This window comes from Alnus glutinosa, chromosome 7 (assembly GCF_958979055.1).
Source record: "Alnus glutinosa chromosome 7, dhAlnGlut1.1, whole genome shotgun sequence".
Lineage (NCBI taxonomy): Eukaryota > Viridiplantae > Streptophyta > Magnoliopsida > Fagales > Betulaceae > Alnus > Alnus glutinosa.
In genome coordinates, this window is record NC_084892.1 from 14,717,592 (window position 1) to 14,736,300 (window position 18,709).

The following is an 18,709-nucleotide window of genomic DNA, read 5'->3' on the forward strand; positions in this document are numbered from 1 at the left end:
ACAGAAAAATGGATGGAGGTACCATCTCCGTCTTTTCCCATAGCATAGGTACCACCTATGATAAAAATGAAAGCACAGGGGGCAAAAAATAAGGATTTAAAACCACAAGAGGCTGTAACGTATTTAACCCTTCTATTTAATTGGCTTTGAAGATTAACAACTATTTTCCTAGTATTGATGTTGACCATGACACCGTGCTGGAAGGGAGATGTAATTCAGTTTTCCCATATCCTAGTTCAATAAATCCATTTAACATTTTTATGCCTTCTATATTGTTTTACTGCCAAGGTAGTTGATTCTTTTTCCCCTTTTGCCGGTAATGACACCAGGAAATCAGCAGGAACTTGTTGTAGTGGACGAGCTGCAAGATCAGGAAAATGTGCTTAAACAATGTGTTGAGCAACTTGAGAGTGCAGAAGCAACTAGGGCTACATTGATTTCCCAGCTTAAAGAAGCACTTCAGGACCAAGTATGGTTCTGTTTTTATTATGCTATATATCGTAGCCCTGTAACTACGATTAAAGTGGCATATTTGTAACTGCTTACTGATCTAAAACCTTTTCAGGAATCAAAGCTGGAACTTATTCGCACTCAATTACATGTAAGAATAATCACCATCCCTCTATCTGCTTCTTAAAATTGTTTGCTCCTGAAATGCTGCTTGGAAAACAAATATTTTGATGTTGAATTGCTGTTTTATTTGCTATGGTATTTATGATCATTTCATCAAAAGATGACTAGTAAGTGTAACTAGAGTATGGAAATTGGTTTTATAAGGTTCAGCCATTTGATGCTGGAGGCTTACTGCAAACGTCTACGTCCCTCCGGCCCGCATTTTTTAGATGGTTTTAAGTGGGTAAAAAGTGAATCTGGATGGGAGCCTACCTTTTTTTGGTGTTTGGTGACCACTGCTCAAAATCACTACTGGGCCTCATTGTTAGATAAAAGAGTGTCTTCCTGCTTGAACACTGATTTGGCACTTCTCCAAAAAGTGCAGTTCTGAGCCATTCCTTTTGTGAGAAGTGCTGCTGACACTAAATGGCTTCTCTTCCCATAAAAAAGCGTTGGAAGGTTAAGTCAAGGGTTCAATCCTTTATCGGTTCCTGACTTGTGTTTTTTTGTTATTAAAAGAATTATATATTTAGTATTTTACAAACTAATGAATAAAAACAATAAGCTATTTGCAAAGTCACTGACTTTTGTAGTTCCAAGGGTAGAAATCGGAATAGGGTGACACTATTTCACTCCTGGAAAATGGCTGCTTCAGCCAGGGTTGTCAGTTTTTGACATGACTCGCGAATCCGACACGAAGTTATATGGTTTGGGTTTAGGCTAACGAGTTCGGGTCTTATAAACGGGTCAACCTGCAGGTTGACCTGCCAACCCGTTTATAATCTGATTCGTTAAATGGGTTGACTTGCCAACCCGACGGGAAGACCCGCCCAACATGTTTAGCTAATCGTGTCGGTTTCGGGTTGGCAGGTCAATCAGGTAGACCCGAACCTGACATGATAACCCGTTTTGCCAACCCTAGCTTCAACAATGTCTCCTTGTGGAGAAGGGCCACTTGCCAACAAGAACTGCCATATGCCATTTTCTTTTGTTGCAGGAATAATATTTCTTCCTCTTTCTAGTGAGTCTCTTATTTTTAAAGTTTGTTTATATAATGGGTCGATTCCAAACAATTAAAAGTTTTGCTACTGAGAAGAAAAAAGTTAATAGTCTAGTATTTCTTTCTTTTTTTATCCCAACCATGAAATTTCTGTCCTTTACAAAAAGTTTGAAGCACTGATAATATAAGGATATATTTGAGAACTTATGGCCATTTGATGAATAGATTACATTCTATGTTTTGTAATTGGGGTTTTATAGGAGTAACAGCTTTTAGGGTTAAATGTTCCATAGGTACATGTGGTTTGGACCGGAATCAAATAGCCGCCTCGGTTTCAAAAAATGTCACGGATGATACTTGTCTTTAATAAAAAAACTTCGTAGATACTTTCGTCTGAATTCTGTCCATTTTTTTAATAGCAGTCCACGTCACCCTGCTTAAAATGCTAACACCTTTTTCGAATCCTACGTGGCGGTGTATCACAGGTGATACCCATGCTTTTACTACCACGCAGATTAAAAAATATTAAAAAATTACATTTTTTATTAAAGAAAAAAATTAGGAGGAAAATATTGGGGGTGGTCGAAACCACCCCCAAAAGGCCAAAAGCAAACCTTTTTTTTTCTTTTTTTTGAGGGTTGGCCCTTGGGTTCAACCAAGGGCCATGTGGTGGGTTCAACCACCCAGACCACCCCACCCTCATGGCCCTTGGGGTGGTTCGGGAAACCCCAAAAGGCCAAAGCAATTTCACATTTTTTTTTTTTTTTTTTTTTGAGGGTTGGCCAAATCACCTCCAAGGGTCATGGGCTACCGGCCGATCTGGGGTGGCCGAACCCACTCCCGAAAAGCTAGATGATTTTTTTTTTTGTTTGAGAGGTGGCTTAACCACCCCCAAGAGCCGAGCCACCCCCAGATCGGCGGGTCAGGGTGCCCGAACGCACTCCCAGGCCAAACGGGGGTGACCGACCCACCACGAAGGCACTTGGGGGTGGTTTCGGCTACCCCCATTTTGGCCATGGGGTGGCCGGCCTTCCCCAATATTTTCCTCTTATTTTTTTCTTTTAATAAAAAAAGTTAATTTTTTAATAATTTTTTTGTTTACATGGTTGTAAAAGCATAGGTATCACTTGTGATACACCATCACGTAGGATTCGAGACAGGTGTCAGCATTTTAAACGGGGTGACGTGGAATGCCGAAAGTGGACGGAATTATCAACTGGGTTTTTTTTATTAAAGACAGGTAGGTACCATCCATGATACGTTTTGAAACCGAGGCGGCTATTTGATTCCGGTCCAAACCACGGGTGCTTGTGGAGCATTTAATTGGTACCATAAAATGCATTATCCATTGCTTAATGAATACATATGAAGCAGGGTAAAATAAGATGAAGGAAAAGCAAATACTAAAGAAATCTTGGAATTAAATTGATTTGTGATGTGGGGGCTCTAGGTCACGCATAGTTTTTATCCGATTCCTATTTTTACGACAAATCTGAATGAACTAGTGATGCAATCAAATAATAAAAAGAACAAAGAAAAAGGATATGGGTTACTTCGAGAGAGCCGTGATCTCCAATGGCTACTTCGTGAAAGCCGTGATATCCAAGATACCAACAAAGGTTCTAGGTTTTCATAATATTCAGCATGATATTTTATTCATTAGGGTTCTAGTCGTCATTACATCATGTAGGAAAATTAACTAAGAAGGAAATAAACATTCCTTATTAGCTACAACATATATGGAGATTCTACTCCTTATTCAGTACTGTCTTGGGGATTCGGTACTGCCACGTAAGCCCTAAAATTCTGAACCTATCATCCCTCTCTCCTTAAATCTTCCTTGTCCCCAAGGAAGAAATCAGGAACTTGAACTTGGACCATGTCTTGATCTTCCCATGTAGCTTCTGCCGGGTCAAATTTCTTGAACACAAGCCTTGCACAGAGCCATAAGATTCTTTTTGATATGTCTCTATAGCATATGGCCACGATCTCCAGATATGGCTATGTGCATTCTCCTTCTTCAGTTTTTACCCAAAAAGGCGGAACTCCACAAAGGAGGATGTAAAGGATTACTCCAACACTCCAAACATCTATTTCTTGACTATACTTCCGTTTTAGAACCTCAGGAGCCATGTAGTACGGACTTCCAACTATCTCAGTAAATTTATCACCAGGTTTAAAGAATACTAAAAGCCCAAAATCAATTGCCTTTAAAGGTGCTGTTGGTGCTATCTCCTTCTTTTTGTTCCTGAACAAGCAAAAATCACGCTCGGCTCTTCCAACCTTTTCTCCATCCCTTTTCCTTCTCCTTCACATTCTGTTTCAGCACCCCCTTGATATTTTCAGCCCTTTTTGGATAGAGAGACAGGAACTCTCTTGGCCTGTCAGACCCATTCTTCATCTTCTTTGGTTTCGGCTCAATCTGGTAGCTAGGTAGAACCCTATTGTCGATGCCAAACGGCACTGGACTAGCTGCTACAAGATGTCCAGCAACTCCTCCCCCGAGAATACGACCATCTGGGCTTGAAATACCTTCATGAAAATCAGGCTGCATCGTGATGTCCTTGCCAGCCTTGACATTGATTATATGGGGCATAAAATTCGTACCAACAGAACTTGCATTGAACTCTCCCGTTTTGGGCAAGGATTGGCTTGTTGGAGAAGTGCGTGGTGGAGAAAAACTTTCAATTATTTTCCTGATCTCTTCCATTCGTTTACTAGATTCATCTTTCCACACAAGGAATTCTGACCGCATCTTCTCTAGCCTTGCTTGTTTCTCTTCATTCCAAAAAGATTGGAAAGACATGGTGATGATATGGATCGGAGATTGTTGTAGAAAATAATCTACCTTTGCTATGATACCACTTGATGCAATCAAATAATAAAAAGAGCAAAGAAAAAGGATATGAGCTACTTCGAGAGAGTTGTGATTTTCAACGGCTACTTCGAGGGAGCCGTGACCTCCAAGATATGAACAAAAGTTCTAGGTTTCCATATTATTCAGCATGACATTTTATTCATTAGGGTTACACTTATATGTCAATGGACAGCTGTGCTGTCCATAATTGTTCATTGTTTCCTTACTTTTCAGCCCCCGATTCTTTCCTTATTTCTCCATCTCTTATTTTGTATAGTTGGCATATATATATTTGACCGAATATAGTTTATATGTATAGGGCTAGAATCATGCGGGACTTTATTTTCTTTCCATGTATAGCATTCGTGTAAAGCCTTTATAATAGACAGAACTCAAGGCTAAAGGGAGCCATTCACATAATATTTTGCCATGGTATCAGAGCCCAATTGCTAAATTTTTCCTTCTCCTGATTTTTTTTTCTTCTCGGTTCTCGGTTTTTGGTCTTTCGCTAGTCTGGGTACTCACCGCGCACTCTCGGCACAATTTTCTCGGCCTCAGTCTCTCGGAACAGTTTTCTGCAGCTTGTGTTGGTGTTTTCGGCAGTCTCTGTTTGATTCTCGGTGGTTTTCTCGGCACTTCTCTGGGCAACAGTGCAGTTTGTCCCTCTCAGTGGATTTCTCGGCAAGTCTCTCTTTTCGGGTTCTCTTTCTTCCCTATGGATTCAGCTCCTGTGTGTGTTAAGTTTACCGGCACCAATTATGCTACCTGGGCATTTCAGTTTGAGTTATTTCTCAAGAGCAAAGCGCTTTGGGGTCATATTGATGGCACGGATGTTGACTCATCGTCCACTTCTGAAAAATCTAAGGCTGACGGGTCTTCTCCGTCCTGGGCTGTGCTTGATGCACGTATCATGTCCTGGCTTCTTGGTTCAGTGGAGTCTCATATTGTCACTCACTTGCGGCCTCATCGCTTTGCTCAAGCCATGTGGGCTTATTTGAAGAAGGTTTATCATCAAGATAATGATGCTCGTCGTTTTCAGTTAGAACATGCAATTGCCATGTTTCAGCATAATAGTCTTTCCATCCAAGACTATTACTCGGGTTTTTTGACACTTTGGCACGAATATGCTGCCTTAGTTACCGCGGAAGTTCCTGCTGCTGCTCTTTCTGCTATTCAAACTCTTCACGCCACTACCCAGCGTGATCAGTTTCTTATGAAACTTCGCCCAGAATATGAATCTGCTCGCTCCTCTTTACTGAATCGCTCTCCGGTTCCCTCTCTTGATGTTTGTTTTGGTGAGTTACTTCGAGAAGAAGAACGTCTTAGTACTCAAGCTATTTTGGAGCAATCTCATGGCAGTTCTGGGGCTGCAACTGTGGCCTTCTCTGCCCAAGGCCGCGGACCGCCTATGCATTCTTGGACCTTGCAGTGTTTCTGCTGCAAGGAATCTGGGCATATTGCTGTTAATTGTCCTAAAAAATTCTGCTCTTATTGCCAGAAGAAGGGTCACATTATCAAAGAATGTCGTATTCGTCCCTCAAATCGTCCAGCCCAAGCATTTGAGACTTCAGTTCTTGCCACGACTACTGCTGCTCCTGCCACCCCTCCTGCACTAGATTATTGCACTCCAGCAATGGTGCAACAGATTCTGATTTCAGCCTTATCAGCAATGGGGTTTCAAGGTAAACATTCCCCTAAACTCTGGTATGTGGGCTCGGCAGCTTCTAATCACATGACTCCTACTCACACCGCTTTTCGTCATGTTCGGCCCTATGCTGGTACTTCTGTTATTCAGACTGCCAATGGCAGTTCTCTGCCAATAGCTGCTGTCGGAGATGCCTCTTCTACGTTCACTGATGTGTTTCTTGCTCCTCAGCTTTCCACAAATCTTATTTCGGTTAGCCAATTAGTTGAAAACAATTGTGATGTTAAATTTTCTGGTGATGGTTGTGTTGTGCAAGACCAGGTAACGGGGGAGCAGATCGTGAAGGGACCTAAAGTGGGGCGCTTGTTTCCACTATTTTTACCTATTCCAATTTCTTCTATTAAGTCTTTTGCTTGTAATAAAGTTTCCGTTCTTAGTATGGTGTGGCATCGTCGTTTGGGCCATCCCAATACTCAGATTTTATCTCATGTATAGAACTCTGGTTTACTTGGTAATAAAAACAGTTCTTCTTTCTCTCTTGAGTGTGCTTCTTGCAAACTTGGTAAAAGTAAAATTCTTCCCTTTCCTTTGCATGCTAGTTGGGCATCTCACTGCTTTGACCTTATCCATAGTGATGTTTGGGGTCCTTTCCCAGTGAGTTCACATGAAAAATTTAAATACTATGTGACTTTCATTGATGATCATAGCAGATTTACTTGGGTCTACTTTCTTCGCTCTAAATCTGAGGTCTTTCGTATTTTCACTGAGTTTTTTTGCGTATGTTACCAATCAATTTTCTTCTTCTATTAAGACATTACGCACCGATTCCGGTGATGAATATTTGTCTACTGAGTTTCAAGCTTTCTTGGCGTCTAAGGGTATTCTTCATCAACGTTCATGTCCCTCTACTCCTCAACAAAATGGAGTAGCTGAACGCAAAAATCGTCATCTCCTTGATGTGGTACGTACTCTCTTGTTAGAATCTTCTGTTCCGTCCATGTTTTGGGTAGAGACTATGAAAACTGCTACTCACTTGATTAACCGTTTACCTTCTCAAGTCCTACATATGGAGTCTCCCTATTTCTGCTTATTTGCTAAGCAACCTAGTTATGATAACCTTCGTACTTTTAGTTGTGTATGCTTTGTTGATTTACCTCCTCATGAGCGACATAAATTATTTGCTCAATTTGTCCATTGTGCTTTCTTGGGATATAATGTGTGTCAAAAGGGATTTGTTTGCTATGATCCTATTTTACATCGTACTCGCATTTTTAGGAATGTTATTTTCTTTGAAAACCAACATTTCTTTCCTGTGTCCTCTCTGCCATCATCTTCTACTATGGTTCTTCCCTCCTTTGAGGAAGGGCTCTCAGATCTTCCTCCCGTCAGTTCCCGATTTAAACCAGGTATTGTGTATACAAGACGCTCCCTCCCACAGTCTCTTCCGGTAGCTCACCTGGTATCTGATCCTATCGCTCTCCAGATTCAGTCCGTGGCAGCACCTCCTGTGCCTTTGGTTCGTCGCTCTTCTCGAGTGTTGGTCCCTCCGGATAGGTATGGTTTTTCTCCTTCCAGTGCTGAAAATTCTATTTCAGCTCTTACTGCTACATTGGCCAATTTTGATATTCCCAACTGTTACTCACATGCTGCCAAGCATGATTGTTGGCGACAAGCTATGCAAGAAGAAATTGCCGCTCTAGAGGCCAATCACACCTGGGACATTGAGCCCTGTCGTCCTACTGTTGTGCCTCTGGGATGCAAATGGGTTTACTCAGTCAAAGTTCGATCTGATGGAAGTTTGGACCGTTACAAGGCTCAGCTTTTTGCTCTTGGAAATAATCAGGAGTATGGTGTCAATTATGAAGAGACTTTTGCTCCAGTGGCTAAAATGACAACTGTTCGTACGATTCTCGCCCTTGCTGCTTCCAATGATTGGCCCCTACATCAGACGGATGTTAAGAATGCTTTTCTCCATGGGGATCTGAAAGAGTGTATTTACATGAAGCCACCTCCAGGCTTGTTTTCATCTCCGACTTCACATGTGTGTAAGCTTCGTCGCTCCCTTTATGGTCTCAAACAGGCTCCGAGGGCCTGGTTTGATAAATTTCGCACCACTTTATTACAATTTTCATTCAAGCAGAGCAAGTATGACACCTCTTTGTTTCTTCGGAAATCTGACATGGGTATTGTTCTTCTATTGGTTTATGTTGATGATATTGTGATCAATGGTTCCGATTCGATTTTACTTGACCAGCTCAAAACTCATCTCTCGGGGTCCTTTCATATGAAAGATCTTGGGTCTCTCACATATTTTCTTGGTCTTGAGGTGCATCGTGGTCCCTCCGGCATTTCTCTCAATCAACATAAGTATGCTAGTGACTTGGTGGCTACAGCTGGTCTTCAAGAGGCTCCTTCCGTTGATACTCCCATGGAATTAAATGTCAAGCTTCGCAAAGAGGAGGGCGACTTACTTGCTGATCCCAGCTTATACCGGAAGTTGGTGGGGAGCCTCGTTTATCTCACCATTACTAGACCGGACATTTCTTTTGCTGTCCAGCAAGTCAGCCAGTTCCTTCAGACTCCTCGTCATCTACATTTGACTGCTATCTGAAGAATTATACACTATGTTCGCGGTACTTCTACCCGTGGCTTATTCTTTCCTGCCAGCAATTCTACTCGTCTTGCCGCTTATAGTGATGCGGATTGGGCTGGTTGTGCGGATACTCGTCGCTCCATCACTGGTTGGTGTGTGTTCTTAGGTGATGCCTTGATCTCCTGGAAAAGTAAGAAGCAAGACAGAGTCTCTAAGTCACCTACGGAATCTGAGTACCGCGCTATGTCTCTTGCTTGTTCAGAAATTATTTGGCTTCGTGGTTTGCTTGCTGAGTTAGATGCTTTTGAGACCGACCCTACACCGCTACATGCCGATAATACTAGTGCTATTCAGATCACAGCCAATCCTGTCTATCATGAGCGCACCAAGCATATTGAAGTGGACTGTCACTCTATCCGGGAAGCCTTTGAAGCTAGGATTATCACTCTTCCACATATTTCCACTGATCTACAAATTGCGGATATTTTCACCAAGGTTCTCACTCGTCATCGACATTGCTTCCTAAGTAGCAAATTGATGCTTGTTGATCACCCTGCATCTATTTGAGGGGGGCTGTCAATGGACAGCTGTGCTGTCCATAATTGTTCATTGTTTCCTTACTTTTGAGCCCCCGATTCTTTCCTTATTTCTCCATCTCTTATTTTGTATAGTTGGCATATATATATTTGACCGAATATAGTTTATATGTATAGGGCTAGAATCATGCGGGACTTTATTTTCTTTCCATGTATAGCATTCGTGTAAAGCCTTTATAATAGACAGAACTCAAGGCTAAAGGGAGCCATTCACATAATATTTTGTCATTATATAGAAGATGGCTAGGTCATAAGACAACCATTATGTCTGGCCGTCATTACATCATGCAGGAAAATTAACTAGGAAGAGAATAAACTAGTGGAAATACATTCCTTATTAGTTACAACATATAAGGAAATAATATATGGAGATTCTACTAATTATTCACTGCTGTCTTGGGGATTTGGTACTGCCATGTGTACTGTCACGTAAGCCCTAAAATTCTGAACGTATCAACTAGCTTGTGCAAAATTTCTGGATATAGCCTTATGAATTGATTTGCAAAACCTGTCTCTATTTATAACAATTGATACTTCTATATCATAAGCCGTGAGAAAAGAATACTTCCATTTGATAAAAAAGTGCCCTTGCAACAAGCTCTGACGTTTCCACGACTTTAAATAAATTACCCAGTTTAAAAGTCCTGAACTTTTTAAAACGATAGTAGATGGGTAAATTAAGTTTTCTTTTGGCCTTGAGCCTTGAAATACCTAAAACTGCCCCTTTGAGATGTCTCTTGATATCAGCTTTGGCCATTTAAACATCACATTCTATTTGGTCGAATTTTATTCAGCAATAGATCTCTGTTAAGTATATTTTGACATGAATATTTGAAACATGGAATTATATTATCTTTTTGTTTTCATTTGAACGATTTAGAAGACTAATCTTACCCGAGGCCTAATGCTATAAGCTTATCCGTGCCTGACTAGTTGCCTTCACAACAGAAGTTACTCTAAAATTTGTCGAACTTATATAATTCTAGTTATATAGGTTTATTTCCTACTGTTATTTGTCTATTATGAGTTTGTTATTTGTCTATTATGAGTTTGCTATAAAAGAAAATTTTAAGTAGTTTCCCCAATACACACATGTTCACCCTTGCACAAGCATGCACGTATATACACATTATATACTGGGTAAACACTACCCTAATGTGCTAGAACCTTAGACTTGTCATCAGGATCATAACATGGTTGCCTTTTTTATGATATTGTAACTTCTTCCAGAGAAGGAAAATAAAATAAAAGTATCATGCAACTTGCTTGTGTTCTAATATTGTGCAGCGTTTGTCTCTGCTATATTTGTAATTAATACATTATAAATTTATTTTCAGTGTGCGCTATATTCTCAATAAATACAGCATAAATTTATATTGAGTCACTACTTTGCTGGTATAAGGGCAGACTGTTTCTGGTTGTGCAGGTTGCTCGGGTGCAGATTGACCAAGCAAGCAATATTAGGAAGAGGCTAACATCGTTCACTGTTCCTGGCCCCCCTACCACCACCCTGAACCCAACAACAGAGGCAACAAGGGCCGTAGAACAGAATCTGCTTTCAGTTCAACCAACCAGTATCCTGCCTCAGCCTTCTTTTACGCAACCTGTGGTTTCTTTTGCACCCCTGAGAACTACTGAAGAAGAGAGCAAGAAAGCAGCAGCTGCTGCTGTTGCTGCTAAGCTTGCAGCCTCTACATCCTCTGCACAGATGCTTACCTCTGTTCTTTCATCCCTTGTTGCAGAAGAAGCTGCCTCCATGAATGGTAGTATAAATTCAACTGGATTTAGTTCAGGGCTATCCATGTTCTCCCCAGATAAACGGCCCAAACTCGAGAAACCAATGCCTGTTTCTGATGTTACTAGCTCTGATGTCAGCAGCACAACCTATTTTACCCCTCTACAACAGCAATCAATGACCAACGTGCCCTCTGCACCATCTGCTAGCGTGCAACCCATGTCTCAAGCCAACCAGATGCCAGGTCCCTTTGCTGCTCTACCACCACCACCACCTCCGCCACCACCTTTATCCCCTGCAACTCAACCAGCGAATCAATTTGTCCAATCTGCCGGTCTGGTTGTGATGCCTTATGGGTATGGAGCAAACAATCTACCACCTCCACCTCCTCTTCCTCCACATGTTGCAATGAGTTTATCAAGGCCTGCCCCCCAGCAACCAGGACAGCCTCCGCCTCAGCAACAGCAACAGCCAGCCACTGGAGGATTCTACCGGCCACCGGGTATCGGGTTCTATGGGCAAAGCCATCAGCCAACACCACCCACAGTACCTCGGCAGTGAGTTTCTGTTGAAAGATTGGGCCAAAGATATTTTCTTGGGCTCGTGAGTAGCTGGATTGTGGGCAAAGGCATCATTGCCAAAACCTTGGCTGTGAGTTCCTCTTGGAATCATGGAGGCTGGATTGTGTCTTTGAAGAGGCATTGTGTTATTATGTAAATTGTTAGAAATTTAGTGATGTCTTCTAGACTTAATCTGAAGTCCTGCACACATCTCTCCTTTACATTTCACACCTTCCCAACCCAATTAGTGGCCAGGGTGTTTTGATGCCTCCACACCTGCAAAGTAGTTACTTGGTAGTTGATACTGATACTTCAGTTGCAGATGTTCTCGAAAGTACCGACTGCATTGGCATTGAGGCTACGAGCAACAAAGAACCTCCTCCATCGCTGGAGTATCACTAATGTTCGTTTTCCCCAATTGTATGAGCCTTGTATATGGGGTGTGGGGCCTCCACGAAGCTGCTACTAAATTGACTAAACACTCCTAGCAACCATTTCAGTCATCAGATTTCTTGGATGCAGCCCCTGGGAAATGATCTTCTCAACTTCACTATGCATATGAGATGGTGCTTTCTCAGTTGGACTGCTCTAAAGGAAGTGACTTGATTAAAATGGTAGCTACTGTAATTATAATGCTCAAGTTTGTATCGGAAAGGAAAAAGAATTCTGAGCAGAAAAGATTTGCATTCAACTTGACAATATAGGCCCCAAGAATAGTGTAAACGGCCAGGATTAGCAATATAGCCACAGGTGTTTTCACTAAAACTTAAACGTAAACCTTGAATATTTGAGATGTCCATACCTATTGTGAAAGTGTTGTGGTAAATTTGAATTGCAAGGTTTGGTAACTCCACGAGTACAAAATGGTGGTGTGCAACGGTGGAGTCAGGGGTGGGCAAGACGGGGCAACTTACCTTCTTGGTCTGCTTAAAAATTTGGGGTTAAACGCTCCACAGGTCCTTGTGGTTTGAACTGAAATTAAATAGTTGATACGATTTTATAGTGTCACGAATAATACCTATCTTTAATGAAAATATCCAGTTGATGCTTATGTCTGTATTCTATTTATTTTTTTAACAGTAGTCTATGTCACCTCGCTTAAAATGTTGATACCTGTCTCGAATCCTACGTGGCAGTGTAATACTCATGCTTTTACATATTGGGGATGGCTGGTGACCCCTCATTTTGTGGGGATTTTGTGGGATGGCTTCACCCACCCCCTATGGCCAGTCAAGGGGTCTCTGAACCACCACCAAGGCCAAAATGGGGGTGGTCGAAATCAGTTCCAAATGCCTTGGGCCACCCCCTCTTGGCCTGGTGTTGGTTTAGAGACCCCTTGACTGGCCAACCCTTTAAATAAAAAAAAAAAAAAAAAAATCGTTTGGCCTTTTGGTGGTGGTTCGAGCCACGAACCCACCCCAGATCGGCCGGTTTGGGGTAGTCGAACCCACTCCATGGCCCTTGTGGGTGGTTTGGCCACCTCCATGGAGCCAACCTTAAAAAAATAATAATAATAATAATAATTCAAAAAAAAAAATTGCTTTCGCCAAGAGCTACCCCCAGACTTATCGGTCTATGGTAGCTGAACCCACCCCAAGGAAAACTTTGGGATTGGTTTCGGTCACCCTCAATATTTTCCTCTTTATTTTTTTTTAATAAAAAATGTAATTTTTTAATAATTTTTTCGTTTACGTGGCAGTAAAAGCATGTGTATTACTTGTGATACACTGATACGCAGGATTCGAGATAGGTGTAAGAATTTTAAGAATTATCGTTAAAAAAAATGGACAGAATCCAAACGGAAGTATCCACTCGGTTTTTTTCATTAAAAACAAGTACCATTCTGGACACTTTTTGACACCGAAACGACTATTTGACAGCAGTGGCAAATGGCTTATGGGGGGAAAAAGAACTGTCGACAATTGCTATGGTCTTCCTGGTCTCACTACAGATCCTCAGATCTTTTGCAATAAAGCAACCATAGATGACAGTGAGCTGTGGCATCGGAGGTTAGGGCATCTAAATTTCTCCGATATGTTAAAAATTGCAGGCAAAGAAATTGTTAAAGATCTGCCCAAAATGGAGAAGACTGGGAAAGGAATCTGTGGTTCTTGCCAACTGGGGAAACAAACTCGAGCAGCCCATAAGAAGACCTCAGGTATTCAAACTTCCAGAAATTTAGAATTGCTGCACATGGATCTCATGGGTCCCACTAGAACTGCTAGTCTAGGTGGGAAAAGATATATTTTGGTTATTGTGGATGATTTCTCTCGATATTCTTGGGCTATTCCTCTTCGGGAAAAATCTGATGCTTTTGATGCAGCTCAGTATTTATTCAAGAAGATTCAGGTTGAGCAAAACTGCCAGATTATGAGAATCCGCAGTGATCATGGAAGAGAGTTCGAAAATTCCAAATTCGAAGAATTCTGTCTCTCATACGGAATCAAGCAGGAATTTTCTTCTCCTATCACTCCTCAGCAAAATGGAGTTAATGAAAGAAAGAACAGGGTTATTCAAGAGATGGCTCGTGTGATGATCCACTCAAGGAATCTTGCTCAAAACTTCTGGGGAGAAGCAGTAAACACTGCATGCCACATTATCAACAGAGTCTACCTGAGGCCTGAAACAAACAAGACTCCCTATGAAATTTGGCGAGGTAAGAAACCCACGGTAAAGTACTTCAAAACTTTTGGAAGTAAATGCTATATCCTTCGTGACAGGGAGAATCTTGGGAAGTTTGATTCCAAGAGTGACGAAGGTATATTCCTGGGATACTCCACAAACAGTTGTGCCTACAGGGTCTTCAATAAAAGGACAGAGACTGTGATGGAATCCATAAACGTGGTTGTTGATGATGAAGAAGATGAGAGACCAAGTAGCAGTGAAGAAAATCAGCTCAACTCAGTTGATTCAGCTCCAACTTATATTATTAAGTCTTCTCCGAACATGTCTCCAGAGGAATCTCCCTCTCCCACGGCTTCGGATACCACTCCCACTACTTCCGAAGATGAGGATATTTCTGCTAATCAGCCTAAGCAAGCATGGGTGAAGCACAATCATCCTCCTCAGTATCTCCTCGGAACCATAGATGAAAGGCGTAGGCTAAGAAGCAGAGTCATTCAGCCTAACAGTGAAGTAGCCAATCAGGTTTCCTACAGCTGTTACCTTGCTCAGTCGGAACCCAAGAAAGTTGATGAAGCTTTACAGGATGAAGGATGGGTGTCTGCCATGCATGATGAGCTCCATTAATTCACTAGAAATGATGTTTGGACCTTGGTTCCCCGTCCTGCTGAACATAATATCATTGGTACTAAGTGGATTTTCAAGAATAAAACAATGAGCATGGCACTGTGGTTAGGAATAAAGCTCGCCTTGTTGCTCAAGGATACACTCAGATAGAGGGAGTAGACTTTCATGAAACCTTTGCTCCAGTTGCCAGGTTAGAATCCATTAGAGTTCTTCTCTCCATTGCTTGTCATCTTGGGTTCAAGCTATACCAGATGGATGTAAAGAGTGCCTTTCTGAACGGTGTTCTTCAAGAAGAAGTTTATGTAGAACAGCCGAAGGGTTTACAAGATCCTCATCATCCCCATCATGTGTACAAACTGAAGAAGGCATTATATGGGCTTAAGCAGGCTCCTCGAGCATGGTATGAGTGTCTCACCACTTATCTCCTGGCTAAGGGGTTTACAAGGGGACAAGCTGATCGAACCTTGTTCATCAGGCAACAAGGTACTCACAAACTCATTGCTCAAATTTATGTTGATGACATCATTTTTGGAGCTACATTAGACTCTCTTGCCCATGAGTTCTCTGAAGAGATGAAGCAGGAATTTGAGATGAGCATGATTGGTGAGCTGAACTACTTCCTTGGCCTTCAAGTCAAGCAAACTGCTGAAGGCATTTTCATCTCTCAGTCCAAGTATGCTAAGGATCTGGTCAAACGATTTGGGTTGGATGGAAAGTGTTAGTAGTTTGGCCTCATTCTGTGTTTAGACAAAATCACTTAAGTGTAAAGATGTTGTAAACAGGGATTCCACTATTCAGAGTCTGCAAGTTAGAAGAATTCAAGTTCCCTGTCAGCCGTCCGGACGATCGAGCCATCCCGTCCGGACGGCCATCTGTCCACTGTTCCATCCGTCCAGACGACGTGTTCTACCGTCCGGATCGCCAAGACAGATCAGCATCATCCGTCCGGACGATGTGATCATTCCGTCCGGATGCTATACTGTATCGAGAAGGTTCTATCCAGCTTGCATCCGTTGGGACGTTTCAGCAGCACGTCCAGACGCCTCTCAGTACTCGATCAGTTTCAGATTTCTTTCCAAGTTCCAAGAAAGGGAAGATCAATCAACCGTCCGGACGATGTGGTATCCCGTCCGGACGCGCGTCTCCTTAAGGCAAGAATCGCAATTCAAATATCACCATCCGGACGTCTGACAACTGTGGTCCGGACCCGCATTCATCAAAGAAGGAAATTGCCAATTCTACTTCAACCGTCCGAACGACTACTCCTCATGGTCCAGACACGCGCATTGCAGATATGGAAATTGCGTGTTGAAGAATTGCCGTCTGGACGTTCATCCCCCATGGTCCGAACGCTCGAAAGCCTTATAAGGAAATTACTTGCAGCGGACGTGCGACCGTCCGGACGATGTGCCATCCCGTCTGGACGAAGCTCTTAAACAGGAAAGATTTCCCCGCGAAATTTTTGGAAAATCTTGTCGCACAGTTGTCCGTCCGGACGGCCCATGTCCACCGTCCGGACGGCGCCCAGGTATATTTTGCTTGATGCTCATTTGAGCCCCCAGCCTATAAATAGAGGCCCCTAGGCATTGAGAATTGCAAGGTGTGAATTCCATTAGAGCTCAGAGAAGTCATCAATCCCTCTGAAGCCATTTTACAAGTGTGCTGTGCTATAAACCGAAGTCTATCTTAGAGGTCAACTCTAAGATAAGGATTCCATTGAAGACCCTTTCAGGTAGGAGAACCTGGTTGGGAAGCGTTCGTGTTGGGTTACACGTCAGAGATCAAGGTACGACCACTGCATCTGTACATGTGAGTGTTACTATCTTGTATCTAGCTTTGTCTTCTGAATAGTGGAATTCCTGGGTTTGGCTGCCCCGTAGTGATTTTTCTCTTGATTGAGTTTCCACTTCGTCAACAAAAATCTGTGTGTCATTTATTTTCCGTTGTGCTTTAATTTTTGTTGACACTTATGCACGCACTTTATTTTTAGAAGTCAATTTCATTTTTCAATTGATATCAGAGCTTGGTACACTCTGAGAAGATTAATTTCTTGAGTGTTATTATATTTGACTTCTATATTTAGATATGTCTCAAACTCTTAATTCTGTTCCTACCTTTGATGGTATGAACTACAGCTATTGGAAAGCTCGGATGCGATTCTTTTTAAAATCTATTGACTGTTGGAGTATTGTTGAAATTGGTTGGACTAAACTAGAGGATACAACTCTCGAGACAGTCCCTTTGAAAAATGCCCGACTTTCCAATTATAAAGCCCTCCATGCTCTGTGCCAAGCACTTTCTCCTTCTGAATTCGCCAAAATTTCAAACTGCGAATAAGCCAAACAAGCATGGCAAATCTTGGAAACAACATATGAAGGCACGAAACTTGTTAAATCTGCCAAACTTCAAATGTCGATTTCTAGATTTAAAGAAATTAAGATGTTGGAAGAAGAGATCTTTGGAGAGTTTTATTCCAAGATGAGTGACCTGAGGAACTCCATGGTGAGTCTTGGGAAACCTATCTCGGATGTAAAACTCATCCAAAAAATTCTCAGATCTTTGCCCGAGCGTTTCAAGATCAAGGTAACGACAATCGAGGAAAGCAAGGATCTTGAAGAGATGAAGATTGAAGAGCTAGTGGGATCTCTTCAAACATATGAGCTGTCTCTGCCCCCGGTCAAGAAGTTGAAGACCATTGCCCTAAAGGCTTCCAAGAAGAAGGTAGAAGCCTCCTCTGAAGATGACTTTGAGGATGAAGACAAAGCTGTGGCTATGTTAGCCAAAAATTTCAGAAGACTGATGAAAGATGATAGGTTCAAGAAGAAGTTTTCTGATAAAATAAAGAAACCTCTTAGAGAAGCTGAACCAGAGGAAGCGGAGAAGAAAGATCCCCGAGGACCCCGATGTTTTGAATGCTCAGGCTTTGGGCATATCCGGGCGGATTGTGGGAATCTTAAAAAGGGCAAGGTGAAGGCATACAATGTGACTCTCAGTGATGAGTCAGAAGAAGAAGCTCCAGAGTCTGAAATTTTTTTGGCCTTTGTCCCCCCACATGTTGAAGAAGAAGAAGAATCGTATTACTCTGAGCATAGTGATAATGAGGAAGAGCTCAAGGAGGCCTACAAAACACTCTACATAGAGTATGAGAAGCTGAGGGAAGACCGAAAGCAGCATTTGAATGATCTGAACAGTTTGTAGACCGAGAAGAGTTTGTTGCTGCTCAAAGTACAAGAGCTGGAGGAAAAGCTGCTAGAGACGCAGCTCCAGCTAGAGAGAGTCACTGATGAGAAACTGACTCGTATCATGTCCATCCAGAAGAGCCCAAATGACAAGACTGGTCTCGGGTATGTAGCTCCCTCTTCTGATGTTCCTTCTCCTCAAGGATTGTATTTGTGAAGCCTACAGTCCCAGAGCTTCCTCCCGCTGTTGAAGATAAACAGAAGGAAAAGGTCAATGATGATGTTCCAGGCACTTAGCAGCCTCATTCCATTAGAAGACCTCCTATTTGCCATCACTGCGGTCTCAGTGGGCATGTTCGGCCTCAATGCTCCCTCTTGAAAGCTCAAAAGGCCAAAGCCAAGAAAGAAGCTCCCAGACAAGCTCATTATGGTGCTAGACCTGCGGCTCAGCATCAGACTCCTTGGCATCAGGCGTCCTATCAAGTGCCATGGGGACAAGCATCAAGGCATCAGTATCAAGCCCCTTGGTCTCATGCTCCCCAACATTAGCGGCCTCAGCAGCGGTTTGTACCAGCCAATCACAATGGCGTCTACAAGAGCAAACCCAAGCAAGTGAGAAGGCCTTAGAAGATGCAAGAAGAACAATACTCCAGTGAGCCTCCTATCTGGATGTAGAATATGAT

The 18,709-nt window shown here is 42.3% G+C and overlaps 1 protein-coding gene across 3 annotated transcripts in view; it reads left to right on the plus strand.

Annotated features, from left to right (window-relative positions):
* The window catches only part of LOC133872255 (uncharacterized), a 61,165-nt gene extending 48,754 nt beyond the window's left edge, over positions 1-12,411 (plus strand). For all 3 annotated transcript variants that reach the window (XM_062309728.1, XM_062309727.1, XM_062309726.1), the window contains exons 6-8: positions 330-469; positions 566-601; positions 10,730-12,411. In XM_062309728.1, coding sequence (XP_062165712.1) covers positions 330-469; positions 566-601; positions 10,730-11,599 — 1,046 coding nt within the window. In that variant the 3' untranslated portion in view covers positions 11,600-12,411. The remainder of the gene's footprint in view (positions 1-329; positions 470-565; positions 602-10,729) is intronic.
* Positions 12,412-18,709: the final 6,298 nt, after the last annotated feature.